Raw genomic sequence first — 17066 nt, 5'->3', positions numbered from 1 at the left:
TTGGGCACAAATTTCGACATTTTCGATCACAAAAAAATATATAACGCCGATAAAAATTCACAACTGCAATGATAAGGAATTGTTGCCAGATGCCCAACATTAAAAATTTTTGATCTAACGTTTGGCGCCAGCATTTACCGCTGGCGCTATTTACTGGAAAACGGCGGTTTTCAATTTGTACTCCTAATATAATTATGTATAATCATATATAAAAAATTGTTTCCCGGGTAATGCTAAAAATTGGAATATTTCATAATTGCATGTACTCATTTCGTTTACGTAAAATCAGTGACGTAAACCATGAAGTCTTATTACAAACTTTATTGATAATTAAATTATTATATTTTTTTTATATTATTTATGTACATATACAATGCAACTAAAATATTATTGTAATAAAATTGTTATTTCAGTAGTACACAGCGTCCAAAGCGACCTATAAAACCGCTCAGGCGGTACAAACGCAACTCAAGAAACTCTGACAAATATAAAAGATTTAAAAAATGTGATGTACAGTCTGTGGAACAGATGCTAAGCCATGATATCGTCAATATAAAAAAAAATGTAAGCTAACGACACAGTGAGGGACTCGGAAAATTTTGAATCCTGTTCTTCCGAAACAGAATCGTCGGGTTTAGATAAAGCACAAGGTTCTTCCAAATCTGGTGTTCGTTCCGCTTGCGAAAAGCATACAACTTTAGCTCTGTCAAATGTTAAAGTGGACAAAAAACGATTTCATTACACTCTTCTACAAACGTTTCAACCAAATGCTGTCCCATCTACATCAGTAAACAATTCAAATAATTTATCTAGTTTAGTATATGCGCTGTATACAGATAATAGAAGAAATTATACGGAAAGACCATTTTGTCCAAGTGGAAATTCTTTCATGCAAGCTCAGCTAGGAACTGTTTTGCCAGTGATCGCAACATCAACAACGAGCTACGTGCAATCTCAGTCTTATGAAACACTAGCCTACAGTCCAGTGGTCTTAAGTAGCCAATCTAATGAAACGCCAATCAATGTTCCAATAATCTTCAGTAATCGTACTGGAAAAAGTATACAAGTTTCCGAAAATCCACCAGTCAGCGAATCAATAGAAAATAATTTACCAGCAATCAGCGAATCAATAGAAAATAATGCTTCGAGAAGAAACACATTCAATATGGCAGTATAGGAAGAACCCACGGAAACTGCGAGACCTTTAAGTCGCAACTTAATTATCTTAGATGAGATAAGGTATGCATAAATGTATGAAGATTCATATATTTTATGAAGAATATTTGACAAATAAGATTTATATTCTATATGTACACCCAGCATTATCGATTCTGTCCTTCGAAAAATTTTCTAAACTGAGAAGTCGCTATCTTTCTACATATTTACATTTCATGATTAACGTAAAGACCAATAAACTCTAGTCGTTTCATTAATCAAGAAGTGCGAGTATGAAGAAAGATGGAGACTTCTCACTTTGGAAAATTTTTTGAGGAATAGAATTAATGACGCTGGATGTACAGTGCGTTGCATTGATGCCTGGGGTACCGATTTTAGGGACCACGTTTCTTTCCTTGTTATTTTTATATTCATGACCGAATGCTGCGTCAACGATTACCGCAGCATTCGTTTATGAACGTAAAAATAACCAAGAAAGAAACGTGGTCCCTAAAATCAGTACCCCAGGCATCAATGCAACACACTGTACATTCGACAAATAATATTGTATTCTATATGTACAGAAAATGACGCTTTGATCAGGTGGACCAACAATTGCAGTAAGTTTTGACTAATCATCATTGAATTATTTCTCAACTATCTATTACATTATATTAAACAATTTATGAAATGCTGTTATGTTATGTAAATATTTTTGCTAACTACAAAGTAAAGTAAGGCTTCAGAAGCTTAGATATTAATTCCAAAAGCATAAAAAAGTAATTAAAAGAATGTATCAAAAGAATGTTTTGTATTTGTGAAATTATTACTACTATATACGACGTTATTTTTACTAATACATTTAATTCATTTAAAAAATCGCCAATCCATTGTAATGAAAAATCATGAAAAATACTATATTTTTCAGTCTTCGAAGAGTATATACCCTTAAATGTCATAACGGTACATTTGTAAGATATCATTTTTGTTTGAGAAAATTAAATAATATTATATCACGCCACATAGAGCACCGAATGCCAATAAAGCCGCAAATTCTACCATTTCAGTCAATCGAAGCGTTTCAAGAGTTCGAAAATGATGAAAATCTTTTTAATGAGATCGTGAGTTTTCGTTCACTTCTACATGTATTATTCATATTTATTATAATTCTGCACACTAAATTTGATCATTTTCAGGTTGCCTACTTTAAATGGTTAGGCGGATATACGCTAAAGGATTGTGTGCATTATTGCATGACCGAGAGTCTTTCTAAAAAAATTAGTGAACATTTCACGTGGTGGGGAAATGAAAAGAAGAAAAAGCTATCACTATATAAAAGCAAGCTTATTTAAGCAATATACAGTACGTATATGTAATGTATGACATTCCTGGCTAAAAGGCTGATCAATTGGGAATATCGGAAGTATTGGTGATCCGATGTCACTGATACATTTTCAAAACTCTATTCTTTAAAAAAATGCAAAAATAAAATAAAAAATCAAGTTTTTCAAATTTTTAGCCTAGACGACCTTAACGTTTAACAAAATTTATGCTTGCAATAAGAAGTACAAATTTTGTTCAAGAAAATAAAATTTTTTATATATAAAAAATTATAATCTTAATAAATATATTTTATAATTCCTCTGTTACAGAAGCAGTGTCACAAAATCCAAGTTTTCCATCACCAACTCAAAATTTGTTACAAGAAAAGGTTTCAGAATCTCTTCGGGTGATTAAACAAAAACAAAGAAACATGTTCAGAGAGGAGAATCCGGAGAATATCGGTAACCGCAGACGTCTTGAAAACGAAGCAAACGATTTATATAACGCAGACGTACAATAACACTTTTTTTATGTTGTCAAATATATATTTTTGTTTCAATTCGATTAAAGCATTTTTTGTTTCGTTTTTGGTTTCAATATTTTTCAGAAATATAATATATGTAATATATTATAATATAATATATACACACTCACCTTATGTAGTGTGAAGTTTTAATTCATGCTCTCTAATACTGTCTCTGTCTATACAGCAAGTTCAAATTATAAGTATCAAATGTTGGCTTATTGTATACAAAATCTTCAAATATCTGATTTTTATCATGAAATAATTCTAACTTCAATTCTTAGCTTAATTATTATTGCAGTACAATCCTTATATCCTTATATCTTTCATATTCCTTTTATGAATACCATATAGATCTCGTTATAGAATCTGTATTAAATTCCAATACCTATATATTAAGAATACATATACAGAAAATTACTTAGCAGACAGAGCAGATCAGTGAACGCTCAGTGATTCTTTATTATGATTGGTTTCTAGATTCAGCGAAGAACTAAAAACCAATAATGTTAAGAAATCACTAAGCGCTCACCGATCTGCTCTATCTGTTGAACATAAGTCTTGATATGACACAGATTCCGTAACGAGATCTATATGGTATTTATAGAAGGGATATGAAAAGGATTAAAAATACTTTTATCTATTTTTTATAACAAGACGGTAATTTAAAAACACAATATGTTGCACGTCAATTGTTCACAAATTGCTGAAAATCGATGTCATCAGATTGCCGACGGATTTTCTACAAGTTTCTTGCATTGTCTGCAATCTGAGGGCAACCTAACAGCAACACTTGTTTCCTACCCATTGTTTGGATTTTAAGGATTCCTGACGTGTTGCGCGCCAGTTGCCGGCAAGTTACTGAAAACTGAGTTTAAAGTATATTGCCAATAGATTGTTGGAAACTTGCCATTATTATATTTTGAAAATTGTTACTGACAAAAACATACTGAAAAGAGGATAGCCCCTTCTATTGCTTTGCTGACAACTTAGGAGCGATATTTGTGGTAAATTGCCGACAATTTGCAATCATTTGGTTATCTGGGTACTGATAAGGCAACAATATTTTAGTAATATAATTTTTAGTTGATTTTGAAACGAAAATTATTGGACATAATCAATATATTTACTACTATTTCAGTTATGAAAAAACAGCAATAATATATTTTGATCATTGTGTCTAATACTAACTTTTTTTTTTAATTAACGGGAAATCATTATTAAAATATTGTTGTCTTATCAGTAACTACTGAAATTATTCCAAGAAACCTCTTTTATTTAGGCAGTAATATTTTGACAGTAATATATTTTGGCAGTAATATATTTCGGCAGTAGTACAAAATAATTATTGAATTTTATGTAATTGCCAATAATATTTTCTGTGATATTCTGTAATATTTTCTATGACATCCAGTAATATTTTTTTGTAATATCCAATAATATTTCCTGTAATATCCAGTAATATTTCTATGTAATTATCAGTAATATCCATATGTAATCGGCAATAGTTTTTTTTCGTAAGGAGTTATTCTTTTATACAATGTTCATGATGTACAGTCAATTTGTGTTTCCAATGCTTTTACGTTTTTAAATTTTTACCCACAACATTGTACAGCAATAACAGAATTATATAATGAATAAAAATAAATGAATAAACTTGAATAAATATACAAACTTTCTGATTATTACATTTTGTTACATGTAACGAATAATATAAAGCGATTAATATCTCGCTAAGGATAATAAAAATTATTTACAATTGATAAATGTAGCTATTATAAAAAAAAAATTAGTACTGCGAGGATTCAAACACTTCTCTTCACGCGGCCGCCGAGGGCAAAATAGGAGGTGCGCCTTATAATAGTCTCCTCAGCCATCGCGCTTCATGCTTTAACCTACCGCGCAATCGTACTTAACGCACCGCGCGGCAAATGCCAAACTTCATATGCAAATTTCTTGGAAACGAAGGCTCATGCACTCAAACGCTCTTACACTTTTTATACCCTCGACCCCCCCTTCAAACGAACTAAGGCTTATCTGATTCCATATTTCACAATTCGTATCGTCATCTCCTTGTAAGACACCCGTCCCGGAGATTCAGGAGACCCAGGGTCGAACCCTGGCTGAGGTGATATTTTTCACAATACATTCTTTATAGTTTTTTCAGGGGGGAGAAGGTTAATATTTGATGCTAGTGAGCATCGTGTATTATTAAATTAATTTTAATTTAATAATAAGTGTGATATTACTGACTCTTGTTCGATTATAGCTGTATTACAACTGAAAGTAATGGCGCGCAGTTTGTGTTAAATCTGAGAAAGTATATAAAATCACACGAGTAAATACAAAAGTACCAAGATTTAGCTACGTGGAAGGCGTTCTTGTTTAGATTTGTATAAATATGTTTTTGCATACGTTTTTAGCTATACAATATTGTGGTTTTATAGAGAAAATGAAAATATTTATTATAATTATGTTATTCCTTATGAACAAACACTAAAAAGTTACGGATAGGTGCTTCCAAAACACATTTCTTATTATATTATCTATTCTTATGGACAGATTGAAATCAAATTAGCACAGATTATTTGTTAGCATCTAAAATCTCTAATAAATTAAGCCTCGAATCGTTATTTGTTATTAACTTGAAAAAATTAACAATGCGTCATCCCCCCCTCTCCTCTATGTTAAATAAAATTGTTTTTTGTTAAAAAAATAAAATTTATATGAGCAATATTTATATAAGCATAATATTTATATAAGTATTTTTTTGTTTATGTTAAAACATTAACATTTTAGGAATTTTTACACTTAATTTTTATAAAAATACAGTACATAGTTCATTTGTATATACTTCTTACGATTATAATAACCCTTATACATATTAATAATCTCTTCAGAGAAAAATTATTATAATTTTTCATACTTGTTTACACTTTTCTCATGTTTGTCATATAACGTATAATCTATAAATGTTACAGTATCAAGCCAAGTTTAATAGTAAGTTGTTAAGCTATTTATCATTTAATGCAATGTTATCAAATTTCATTAATAAAATAATTTAATTTTTGCAACAAAATAACTCTTCTTTCGAAATAATGCAGATATTTATATATAAAATATATTATATATAATATATAAAATAACACAATATAATATTATACATAGTATATTCTTAATTCTGCTGGTGAATAAATTATCCAAAACATAAATTTTATGTTTTATAGTTTGGTATTGAAGTCAAGAGAGCTTCTATGCTTTAATTTGTAAATAAATTCTTTTAAAATTAAATAGTGATTTACTTACACAGAAAAAAAGACTATTGAATCAACAGCATTAATCTAATTAAAATATTTTGTTAATTCAATAACATTATTAATGAAACATAAAGATTAAAAGTAAAGGCAATAACAAATATAATTAAATAAATTTTAGTTGAATTAAACTATGTTTTAATTCATATTACAGCATTTTTTTGTCTGTGTAGAAATAAATAGTTAACTGAAAATTAAACATAATAATTGCATTTAGAAACTATTCTGTTATTAATAATAAATACTTTATTATCCTAAATTTTATCAAATGCAAATGTCGTTTGACTAGAGAAGTGCTATCATACATCTTTAAAAGAGGGTATATGAAAATGACCAAAATTTACCCCAAGCAGAAACCTAAAAAACTAATTCCATAATATTTCTTGATACATATGAAAGAGAAAAATAATATTTATAATGACGAGCAGTGCGGAGAAAATTGCTGATAAAATATCATGTAACAACCTGTGTTTGTCCAAGCACGGACGAGCTCAGGGAAGCCAGGGCTCGAAGAGAGGTTGCCGAGTCAATTAAATCTGAGATCGGGAGTGCGTTAAAGAAAATACAAATTTATTATAGCAGAAATAAAAATAATACATGCAAGTATGTGCTCTAAAAATAGAGAAACGCGGTACAAGAACTTCGGTGTGGTCTAGAAATAGAGGAACGCGGTATGTACAAGAACGGCGGCGGTTATTTACAATGCTCTGTCTTTTCCTCTCGGCTCGCGGCCGGTGCGAGAGAACGGCGCGGTAGCGTTGTCTTTGTCACGCCCGTTCGGTTACGACGCGTATTCTTTGCGGTGTTTACCTTTTCGCAGTTTCGTGGCCCGTGACGCGCGCGGGCTGGGACGCTATTCAGACGGCGCGCCGGTGTTCTTGGAATTCGGTCTCGCGACAGGTGTTCTACGGGATTCCCTTAGTAGGGAATCCTTGTTCGCGCGCCGGTGCCGGCTGCCTCGAGATCTCTCGATGGAGGCAAAGATCACTTTACCTCCTGGATGGCAGTCGTCACCGCGGACTCTGAGGTGAAGACGGATTTCGGCGGAATCGTCGAGATCACTCGACGGTGGCAGAGCTCGCTCTACCGCTTGGATTCCTTGGGTATCAGGAAAGTGGGATCGGAAATCACTGAGATTTCTCAGCGGTGACAGAATTCTCTACCACACGGATTTCCTTGGTCTGGCTCGGAAGCTGGACCGGGAAAGAGTCGATCTCTTCTCGAAATCGCCCGCCTTTTATACCCTGATCTCGGAGAGTCGAGGATGCTCGGGTGGAGTTCGGTTCTTCTCGGCATACAGCATTCCCGCTGCTCCGAGATCGGTCCATTATTGCGCTCCCGCTCGCGCGTACGCCTCTTTGTTGCTCCAACGCCAGGAGCGTGCGGCTTAATGCGCGTGCGCGCAAGGTTTGCACGATTAACGGCGCGTTTGCTGGGCCGTTCGCGCGCGCGTGTATCGGCGCATAGCACCTATTTGCCTGTTCGGCGGGTGTTCGGCCGGACAGGGGGGCGGTTCGTGGCCTCAGGGGAAACGGTGCGGAGGTGCATCGTTACAATCATACAAAATATGTAATGCATATGTGACATTATCCCAAGCAACATTGAGTCGACTGTTAGTCGACTATAAGCCGGCAGAAGAAGCTTACAGTCGACTGTAAGTTTTGACTAATTGCCGGCTTATAGTCGACTAATAGTCGACAAATGTCCCGATAATTGCCGGCTTTTAGACAACCAGTGTAGTCGACTTTTAGTCGACTGTTTCTTGCCGACTGTCAGTCAACTTTAATTGCTGACTTTAATAGTCGACTTGAAGTCAGCTTTTAGTCAATTTCACATCGATTGTAATTATTATTGAATTTTCATTGAATATATTGGCATCTCAACTAAAACACAATGTAAACGTTACCAAATAGTAAAATAATTATTTTTTTATTAGTTTACGATTTGATAACTTCAACATTTTGTGTTTTAGCTGGGATGTCAATATATTCAATAAAAATTCAGAATAATTACAGCCGACATAAAATTGACTAAAAGTTGACTTCAAATTGACTGGTAATCGACATAAGGATATGCTTTTTAAAAATTGTATTCTATTTTCATTGTATTTGCAATATTTTATTTTATTGTCACACATACATACATACTATATATAGTTTAAGCGATTTTTTGTAGTAAGCAATACTCGCAGATTTGTCATTAAACTTTACCAATGTAAAAAACCGTTTTTGTAAGTCACATATGTGAAAATGGGAAAAATATTGGGCAAAAGTGAAATTTGTTATTATTAATTTATATTAACTGTGTAATTATGTGTAACAATATAAATAGAATTAAAGTATATTGCATAATGAAAATAGATATTTGGTGGAAATATATAATATATCTAGATACGGATGTAGAAAAAAAAACTAAAAAACTAAAAGAAAAAACAATAAATGTAATTATATATAAAATATATTTTTGTGCAAGTAACAAACGCAATCGGTCACCAGCTCGTCGCAGCCAATCTTGCATCAATAATTCTATCTCGCTGATAGTCGCCTCGCTATTCTTCATAACAGTTTCTACAATACAAATGTAATCATCCTCCTCATCAATCCATTTCTCCTCAGGTAATATATTGTAATCGTTAACATCATGAATAGTCTCATCATCAGGTACTACTGAGAGCTCTTCATATGATTTTGTCAAATTGCATTCTTCATTGGCGTTAATAGTGTCCGAATTTTTATTTTCAGATGTGTCAGTACTGTCTTCTCTCGCGTATGCACAAAGACGGCGATTTTTTTGCCGTCTGGATAACTCTTGAAAAGCCTTTGGCATCTGTAGTAACAATTGATTTATACACTATGATTGAGTATAGGATAGACGTTCGGCTTATGACATTTACGTAATTTGTAGCTTATCATAAATTTTATTGAACTGTAACATGATAGACGTTTTATATTTTAAAGCTATTAATATGTTATGATTCTGTATCTTTTTATGTTCTTGTAAAAGATCTTTATTAAACAATAATACATATACTCTAGCCATCAGCCTTTTACAATTTTCATCTTAATCAATGTAATGAAAACAGGAAGCTGGTTGAAATAAAAAAAGAAAAAAATATAAAGATAACGTTAATAAATTGAATGGAGTTCAAAGACAAATAGATATAGCAGCACAAGCTCGGTGACTTAAAAGCTCAGAATCTCCTTTTCAAATTAATTTTTTATTAATTTCTGTATGATAATTACATGCTAAGCTATTGATTTATTAGGGAATATTTTCACAGGTGTTCTCATATTTTTGACTGGTGCTGTAATTTAAAAAAAAGAACTTATACAAAATTAAAAAAAAATATAATAAAATATAAAATATATGTATATACAAAACCGAACGGCTTTTAGTAAATAATAACAATATACAATTTATAATTATACGTGCAAATTATGTGTTTTTTTTTTACTTATTGCCTTTTAAAGTGGACTCTACATCATAAAAATTTCTAATTCAAGACACGATTGGCTGATTACTGTATCTTAAATCTATGCTAATTGCTTTTCCATGTGATTTATAAATATACAGAAGAGCTAATGAGGACACAAGTATAAAGCTCGAAATAAATATATAATTTTTACAGAAATGCATATAAAGATTCTTCTGTAGACAATATTAAGTATGTTTACATATGTATATTTAATATTCTATCTACTTTTATGTTTTTATATTATTGTTTTTTAAGTTAACTATGTATGTTTTTCAATAATAATGAAGGTCTAATAAGAGCATGTTTAATTTTTATAACTTTATATTCCTTATGTCTTCATCCTAACACAAAAACTGCTTGTTCAGCTAACATCAAGCCAATATCAATTTACGAGTAAAAAAGGATTTTCTATAATGCATATATAACAATATTGTTAAAATTGAATGTGCAAAAGGGAACAAAGGAGCAATGTTATAATTGGAAGGAACTAGAGTCCCTAGAAGTAGAGAGTCTGGACATATCGGAGTTCCACGTGATTGGATGCACGTGATTGTGCACCTAAAATGGCAGCACCAATACGGATCCCTGTTTAATCCTCTTTAGCCAATGTGATAACAGCATACAACACGTTCAAGTGCACACAATGATAAACATACACACACATAAAGCTCACGTACATACACCGACATATTCATCACCGACATTTTAGGGGCAAATGTCCAGACTCTCTACTTCTAGGGACTCTAGAAGGAACGACATCGAGCAGCCAACGAACATAACCAAAAATTATTATCACATGCGAGGACCATTATTAACATTAACCTATAAATAACTACATAACAAATAACAATTTTCAAATTGGTATATTTGTTTATACAGACGATTGTACTGCAGAATAAATCAGAATTAAACAAATATTTTGTTGAACCACACCTAAGTTGAAAAAAACAATATAAATTCTTTATGTAATTATATTATTTGATATTAATAATTAATATTCGCTTACCTTGCAGTTGGATTATTCGCGAACGCTATACACTTCTGTTTTTTGTCTACGCACTAAATAATAAAAATATTTACGAAATTTACACTTGTTCACACTCACCGGAATGGAATAAGAATAATAAGAACAAGGAATATATAGGTTATAGAATGCAGGACTGCAATAGCTGATTGCAATAGTCAGCATCAAGTCGACTGCAATAGTCGGCAAATAGTTGACTGAAAAAAGTCGACTTACAGTCGACAAATAGCCACTAATGTTGCTTGGGTATGTTTCAATTTTCTTTATTTCTACGTAATCAGATTTATATATATTATATTTTATAATGTATGTATTTATATTTTCAGATGCTATGGCATACAAATTTATATGTAATAGCAATTTTTAATAAAAAAATATAAAATTTTTTAAAATCACTCTTCTAATTCAGCGAAGACCTAGTGATTAGTCGTCTCATTTACGTACATACGACGTACCGTGTACGATTTTTTACATTGCCATAACATTTTTATAATTTAAAGACTAGGATAGAGGTTTAAAAAACTTTATTTTCACTGTGAGAATGCACAAAAGTTTAAAAAGGGTACTTGGTATGTTTGTGTGGGAAATTTGTAAATTTTCGGCGTTCTGGATACCCCTTTATTTTTAATTAAATATTTTATCAAATATACTAAGTACCCTTTTATACGTTTACTGGGTTTCAAACAGTATAAAAGTAAGTATATGAAACTGTAGAATTAAAAAAAATTATTTTAATGTAATGAATATGCATTATTACGTGCATTGTAATATTTTTTTATCTTTTATATACGCGCAAATACTGTGAAATTTCCGGACTCTTCTTGAGGTCCTTAAGGTTTCCTTAATTATTGTTGTCGGAAAGTTAAAATTTCCGATGGGCCGGGATCATACTAATAAAGTCCTAAGTGTAGCTTTGCGGCGAGAAGTAGATGAAATTCGTTAATCAACTTGAGTTCTTAATGTATATTCGTGCACTTTATTTGATAGTTGAAATACAAAAGTTTCCTTACTGCTCGGATTGATTTCGAGAAAAGAACTATATCGTCTGAGATCTAAACAGAATCGGAATCTTCGAATTTTATGCAGAACGGTCGGAGGCTTCGAGCCCTTTCTTCTCGACACGCGCTTTTCGAGAATTGGTCAAAAGAGAAAAGCAAGAGAGATGTGTTAAGCGCGAAGTATTCATTATGGTTGTGACCGATATTGTTTGTCTGATATGATGTAAATGCGACCGTCTCTCTTGTCCTCTTCGCTTAGACGGCAACAATTGTATATACAATAATAATATTTATTCATTACAACTATTTATCTATCATTTTACATTGTTCAAATAATGTTATTTATTAGTAAAATCATGATTTGCAAATTTTTCAAAAATGTCGATTTTCAAATAATTAAATTTTTTGAAATGTCTCATATCAAATTAATTTTTTTTTATTAGTCCAAGGGTCAATTAAAAAATTCTACTGCTTTTTTGCTTTAAGTTAAAAGCTTTAAAAGGGTTGTCATGTGGCTTTGTGTGTAGAGCATCGGACTCGTAAGTATCAGGCTGCGAGTTCGATTCTAGACATCCCGTACATATAAATTTTTAATTCGTATCTTTAAATATATGAAAGGCACAATGGACTACAGTCTGAGTGCCACAGGCAGATTCTCTAAACTTTTGAACTTCCCTAATCAGAAACAAAGTACGATAAAATTAAAAAATTTGAGATTTTTTTACTCAAAGTACTAATTTTTTGTGGATTTTTGCAACACAATTTTTTAAAATTGTAATTACTTGAAAATAAAATATTTTTTATTCGGGTCTCATTTATCGTTTTTATCAGATTCTGAAGCATCAATTTTATATATTATGAGATAAAAAATATGTTTTCTATTCAGAGATATAGCGTGTACAATGTTCCACAAACCCATAACTAGGAAGGAAAGTAAAAAAAAATAAGTATGAGGAGCTAAAGTTAAAAATTGCTGCTGTATATGTATGTGTAAATCTGCAAAATGCATCTGTATGCTCATATATTAAAATACATATATTAAAATATGTACAAGTCTGATCATAGAAAAATAAAGGAAATTAAAACATAATATCATATGCATTATATTTTGTATATTTTATTGTTTAGTGTTTTTCCTGCACTACTCGGCATTATAAATGTTATTTTTCTCTTTTATATACATCAAGAAACACTGAAAAATTAGTTTTTTAGGTTTCTGTGTTCGGAGCAAATTTTGGCCATTTTCATATATCCTTCTTTGATATTTCATTATATGCAACAAAATTTTAATATTTCTATGAAAAAATGTTTTATATTAAAAACCGGATATTATTTTGAGAATTTAAGGAAAATCTAATAAAACTAACAAAAAAATTTTATTATTATGAAAATTATATAAAATTATTTAATAAAATTTAATTTTTTTTTATTATTTAATAAAAATGTAAGAAAATTTTATTGAAATTAATTAAGTTTTTACCAATTTTTGATGAAATCACTTATCAAAATGTTTTAAGTTAAACCTAAAATTCACAAAATGTCATCAAAGTTTCAGTAAAAATTTTTTCCATTAAAAAATATTCGAATTTTTGTAACTAATAAGACAAAAAGATACTTATTTACATACCCTGTAGGAATGTGCCCAACGGTTTCAATGTTGTAAATCTTTGGTAAATCGCAATATCGAGAGACTAATGTCCCACCAACCACTGCAATAAGTTCAATAGGTATTGGTATGCTGCACTTTTTGCTCGCTCTTGGCTAATGGAATGTAAATCACATGTCAGCTTACATAAATAAAAAATTGAACAAAGCATTCAATTAAAGGATTAAATTTATACACTAGTTACCTTTAGAAATTCATTGCTAAAAACAAGAATAATAATTGATACAATTGATACAATCGCAGCAGCTATATTGGTATTTTTTATTTCTTTAAATATATCTATAATAGTCTGAAATTAAAAAAAAGAATAAAATCTTTGTTCTTATAATATTGCACTAACTCATAATTTAATGAGTACATTAAGGGGATATTTTCGCTTTTTGGTATCATTTTTGTATATTTTTTTTAGAAACTTTTTGAAAAAAAATAGAACTATAAATCAAATCTTTTGTACATTCATTCTTTAATATTTGAATTTTCTTTATATATTTTTTCAAACATGAAAAATATTTTTTGCAATTATTACAAATCTTTAGAGATACAACTTAATTCTCAGCCTTTTTAAAGAAAGAATTTATTTACAAAAAACATAATTTTTTAATCTTTAAAATCTCCGTTACTTTCTATACATTTCTGCTACTTTTGAGATAACTGTCAAAATCTGCTTCAAAAGAAAGATGGTGGACTCGCGAAAGATGAATAAACTCCTTCATAAAATATTAATCATTAAAAATCGCCGACTTAGTCCGGCCATCGCCAAATCCAAACGCATGGCAAGATATACTATGGGCATGTTTCAAAATTAACTGGCAGTACCGAAAGTACTGCTTTATCGTTTCGAAATAGAATTTCTTGTGATATCGGATACTGAAAATTATTAACCACTCTGCATAAATCAACCCTGCGGGATTGCTGTCTTCCGGTTGTTTTTACTCGATCCCCAAAGGTGAGGCACATGCAGTAAAAGCAGTACAGAGCGTGAAATTGAAGTTCTTGCGAAAGTTGCTGAGCAAGAGTACCATAAAAAAAAAATTATGAATTCGGATTCTCGAAATCGACTATAATAAAATGCAATAAACGATATAACGTTAAAGTATCGATAGTTTCCTAATTAAAGGGTATCGATACTACCTTAACATTCTATATTTTTCATTGCATTTTCTCTCTCTCGATTTTAAAAACTTTTCAAAACACTATAAATAAGTTTATTTTTGTTAAGTGCTTTCCAAGTTATGACGCTTGAAAGTTATAGTACATTGTAGCTTTCAAGCCTCACAACTCGGAAAGTACTCAACAAAAATAAACTTTCTTGTAAGATTTTGGAAAGCTCTTGACACCAGCTATTAGATTCTGGAATCAAAAATAGGGTGTTTCATTTAAAAAAGTTAATGTAATTTCGATATGACCTTGGCAATGCCATCCAAGGTTAAAACTGATAAGATCAATAAATAGATCTTTTAAAACCCTACAACTTTTATCTCAAACACTTTATCCAAAAATGCTTAGTTTTTAAAATAATCAAAGGGTCCGATACTTTTTGATGACCCTATATATGTCAGAATCGGTTAAATATTGAGGTTATGATATAAGCTACAAATAGTTTTCTTACTGCTTACAATGCTTTTCCGTTCTAAAATCTAGTACTAGACAGTAAAAACTTGAATTTCGGAACGCTAAAAATCAGTCATTTCAGTAATAACAGCGCCAGTACTTCCGGCTAATTTCGGAACGTTCCCTATATAGGACCGCCCAGCGGCTCCACGAATTCCGGCGCTAGAAATCTGCAAACGTCTTGTAGCCAATGTCACTTGTATTAAGTGTTAAACTTAATTCCTGTCGCTCGCTACTAGAGGGTGTTGGCTCCAACTGGCGAGTTTCGACGATGAAGTCATGTCTTTTGTAGTTTAGACATCGCTGAAAATGATTCAATCCTCATAGATTAGATTTGTCAATGCCAAAGACATTTTCCAATCGACTGAAAATGAATCGCGATAAGCTTTTTCCATCATGTGCTTCTTCACTACTTTGACCTCAAAAAAACCGCAGCTGAAGCACATCGCTTATTATCCAAAGTGAATAGTAATGAAACTTCCTCGGAAAGAACATGTAGAGTATGATTTGAACGCTTCCGAAACGGTGATTTTGATGTGATAGACAAAGAACGTCTAGGACAGCCGAAAAAATTTGGAGATGTCGAGCTGCAAGAATTGCTCGATGAGAATCCAGCCCAAACGCTTTTAGAGTTGTTGGAACAGTTAAATGTTACACTAATGGCCGTTTCAAAACGCTTGCATGCCATGGGAAAAATTTATAAGGGAAATGGCTTCCACACAAGTGTCAAAAAAATGCCATTTTGAATCGTTTAACTATTGCGACTTCTTTGCTTGCCAGGCAAAGAAAAAAAAGTTTTTGTGGCGCATCGTGACTAGCGATAAAAAATGGATATATTTTGATAATTCCAAGCGGAAAAAATCATGGGTGGACCCCAACCAAACATCCGCTTCAACACCGAAGAAAAATATTCACGGGCATAAGACCTTGCTGTGTGTTTTGTGGGACCAGAAAGGTGTGCTGTATTATGAACTCTTGGGTCCAAATAAAACCGTTACAGCTGATCGATACCAACAGCAATTATACCGATTGAGTGACGTATTGATGCCAAAAAGATCATCCGTAATCAACAATCGATGCAAAGTCATTTTGTTGCATGATAACGCTCGACCGCATGTTGCGAAAAACGTGAAGCGGGTACTTCGCGATCTTGAATAGAAAGTTCTGCCGCACACAGCGTATTCTTCAGACTTGGCACTGTCGGATTACCAACTCTTCCGATCAAGGCAACACGCACTTACGGACACACACTTCTCCAGTTACAACAAAGTCCAAAAATGGGTGGATAAATAGTTCGCCTCGAAAGACACCGCGTTCTACCGTCGTGGGATTGCTCTGTTGTCGAAAAGATGGGAAAAAGTAGTAGAAAATGAGGGAAATTACTTTGATTAAGATATTCATTCATCTTCCCTTCAAAACAAATCGATTTTATAGACAAAAAAACGGCAGAAATTAAGTTTAACACCTAATAATTAACAAACAAGAGCAGAGTACATGAAACTTTGACTTCCCTTTTTTCCCCCAATATATACGCACGTATGCACAGACCCACACACAAGATTAAATTCGATTAAGTAACCTCCACATGGTACATCTTGGGTAATGCTGATGTTGGCGGTACTGTAACTTTCAAGCCTCATAACTCGGAAAGTACTTAACAAAAATAAACTTATTTATTATTCCGGGAGACAAAGGTTAATATTTAATAATACATGATATTACTTAATCTTTTTCAATTTAGAATTGTGTTATGAATGAAAATTAATTCGACACGAAGTTCATTGAACTTGAGAAAAGTATATAAAATTACACAAACAATACAAGCACGAAGACCTAGCTGCAACGGTAAAAGGCATTCTTGTTCAATTTGTATTGATACAACAACGGTCAAAATATTTCTCTCTACTACTTATTTATTATGTTTTGAAAAGCTCTTGACACCAGCTATTAGATTCTGAAATCAAAAATAGGGTGTTC

The 17066-nt window shown here is 31.9% G+C and overlaps 1 protein-coding gene and 3 long non-coding RNA genes across 13 annotated transcripts in view; 2 read left to right on the top strand and 2 right to left on the bottom strand.

The window, feature by feature from the left end:
• Positions 1–17066, bottom strand: part of LOC105204129 (solute carrier family 26 member 6) — a 97552-nt gene that overhangs the window by 31569 nt on the left and 48917 nt on the right. For all 10 annotated transcript variants that reach the window (XM_026140349.2, XM_039448569.1, XM_039448571.1 and 7 more), the window contains 2 exons: positions 13663–13767; positions 13440–13573 (listed from right to left, as the gene is read on the bottom strand). In XM_026140349.2, coding sequence (XP_025996134.1) covers positions 13440–13573; positions 13663–13767 — 239 coding nt within the window. The remainder of the gene's footprint in view (positions 1–13439; positions 13574–13662; positions 13768–17066) is intronic.
• LOC120357630 lies at positions 2066–2921 on the top strand. The gene is made up of 3 exons (XR_005574643.1): positions 2066–2276; positions 2352–2517; positions 2808–2921. It is a non-coding gene; the product is annotated as an uncharacterized LOC120357630 (long non-coding RNA).
• LOC120357628 lies at positions 2400–13116 on the bottom strand. Its single transcript, XR_005574641.1, has 2 exons — positions 10797–13116; positions 2400–9141 (listed from the first exon to the last, which is right to left on the bottom strand). It is a non-coding gene; the product is annotated as an uncharacterized LOC120357628 (long non-coding RNA).
• LOC120357629 lies at positions 8712–9640 on the top strand. The gene is made up of 2 exons (XR_005574642.1): positions 8712–8930; positions 9057–9640. It is a non-coding gene; the product is annotated as an uncharacterized LOC120357629 (long non-coding RNA).

The sequence above is a fragment of the Solenopsis invicta genome, chromosome 4, assembly GCF_016802725.1.
Source record: "Solenopsis invicta isolate M01_SB chromosome 4, UNIL_Sinv_3.0, whole genome shotgun sequence".
Lineage (NCBI taxonomy): Eukaryota > Metazoa > Arthropoda > Insecta > Hymenoptera > Formicidae > Solenopsis > Solenopsis invicta.
This window is presented reverse-complemented; position numbering and strand designations above follow the sequence as displayed.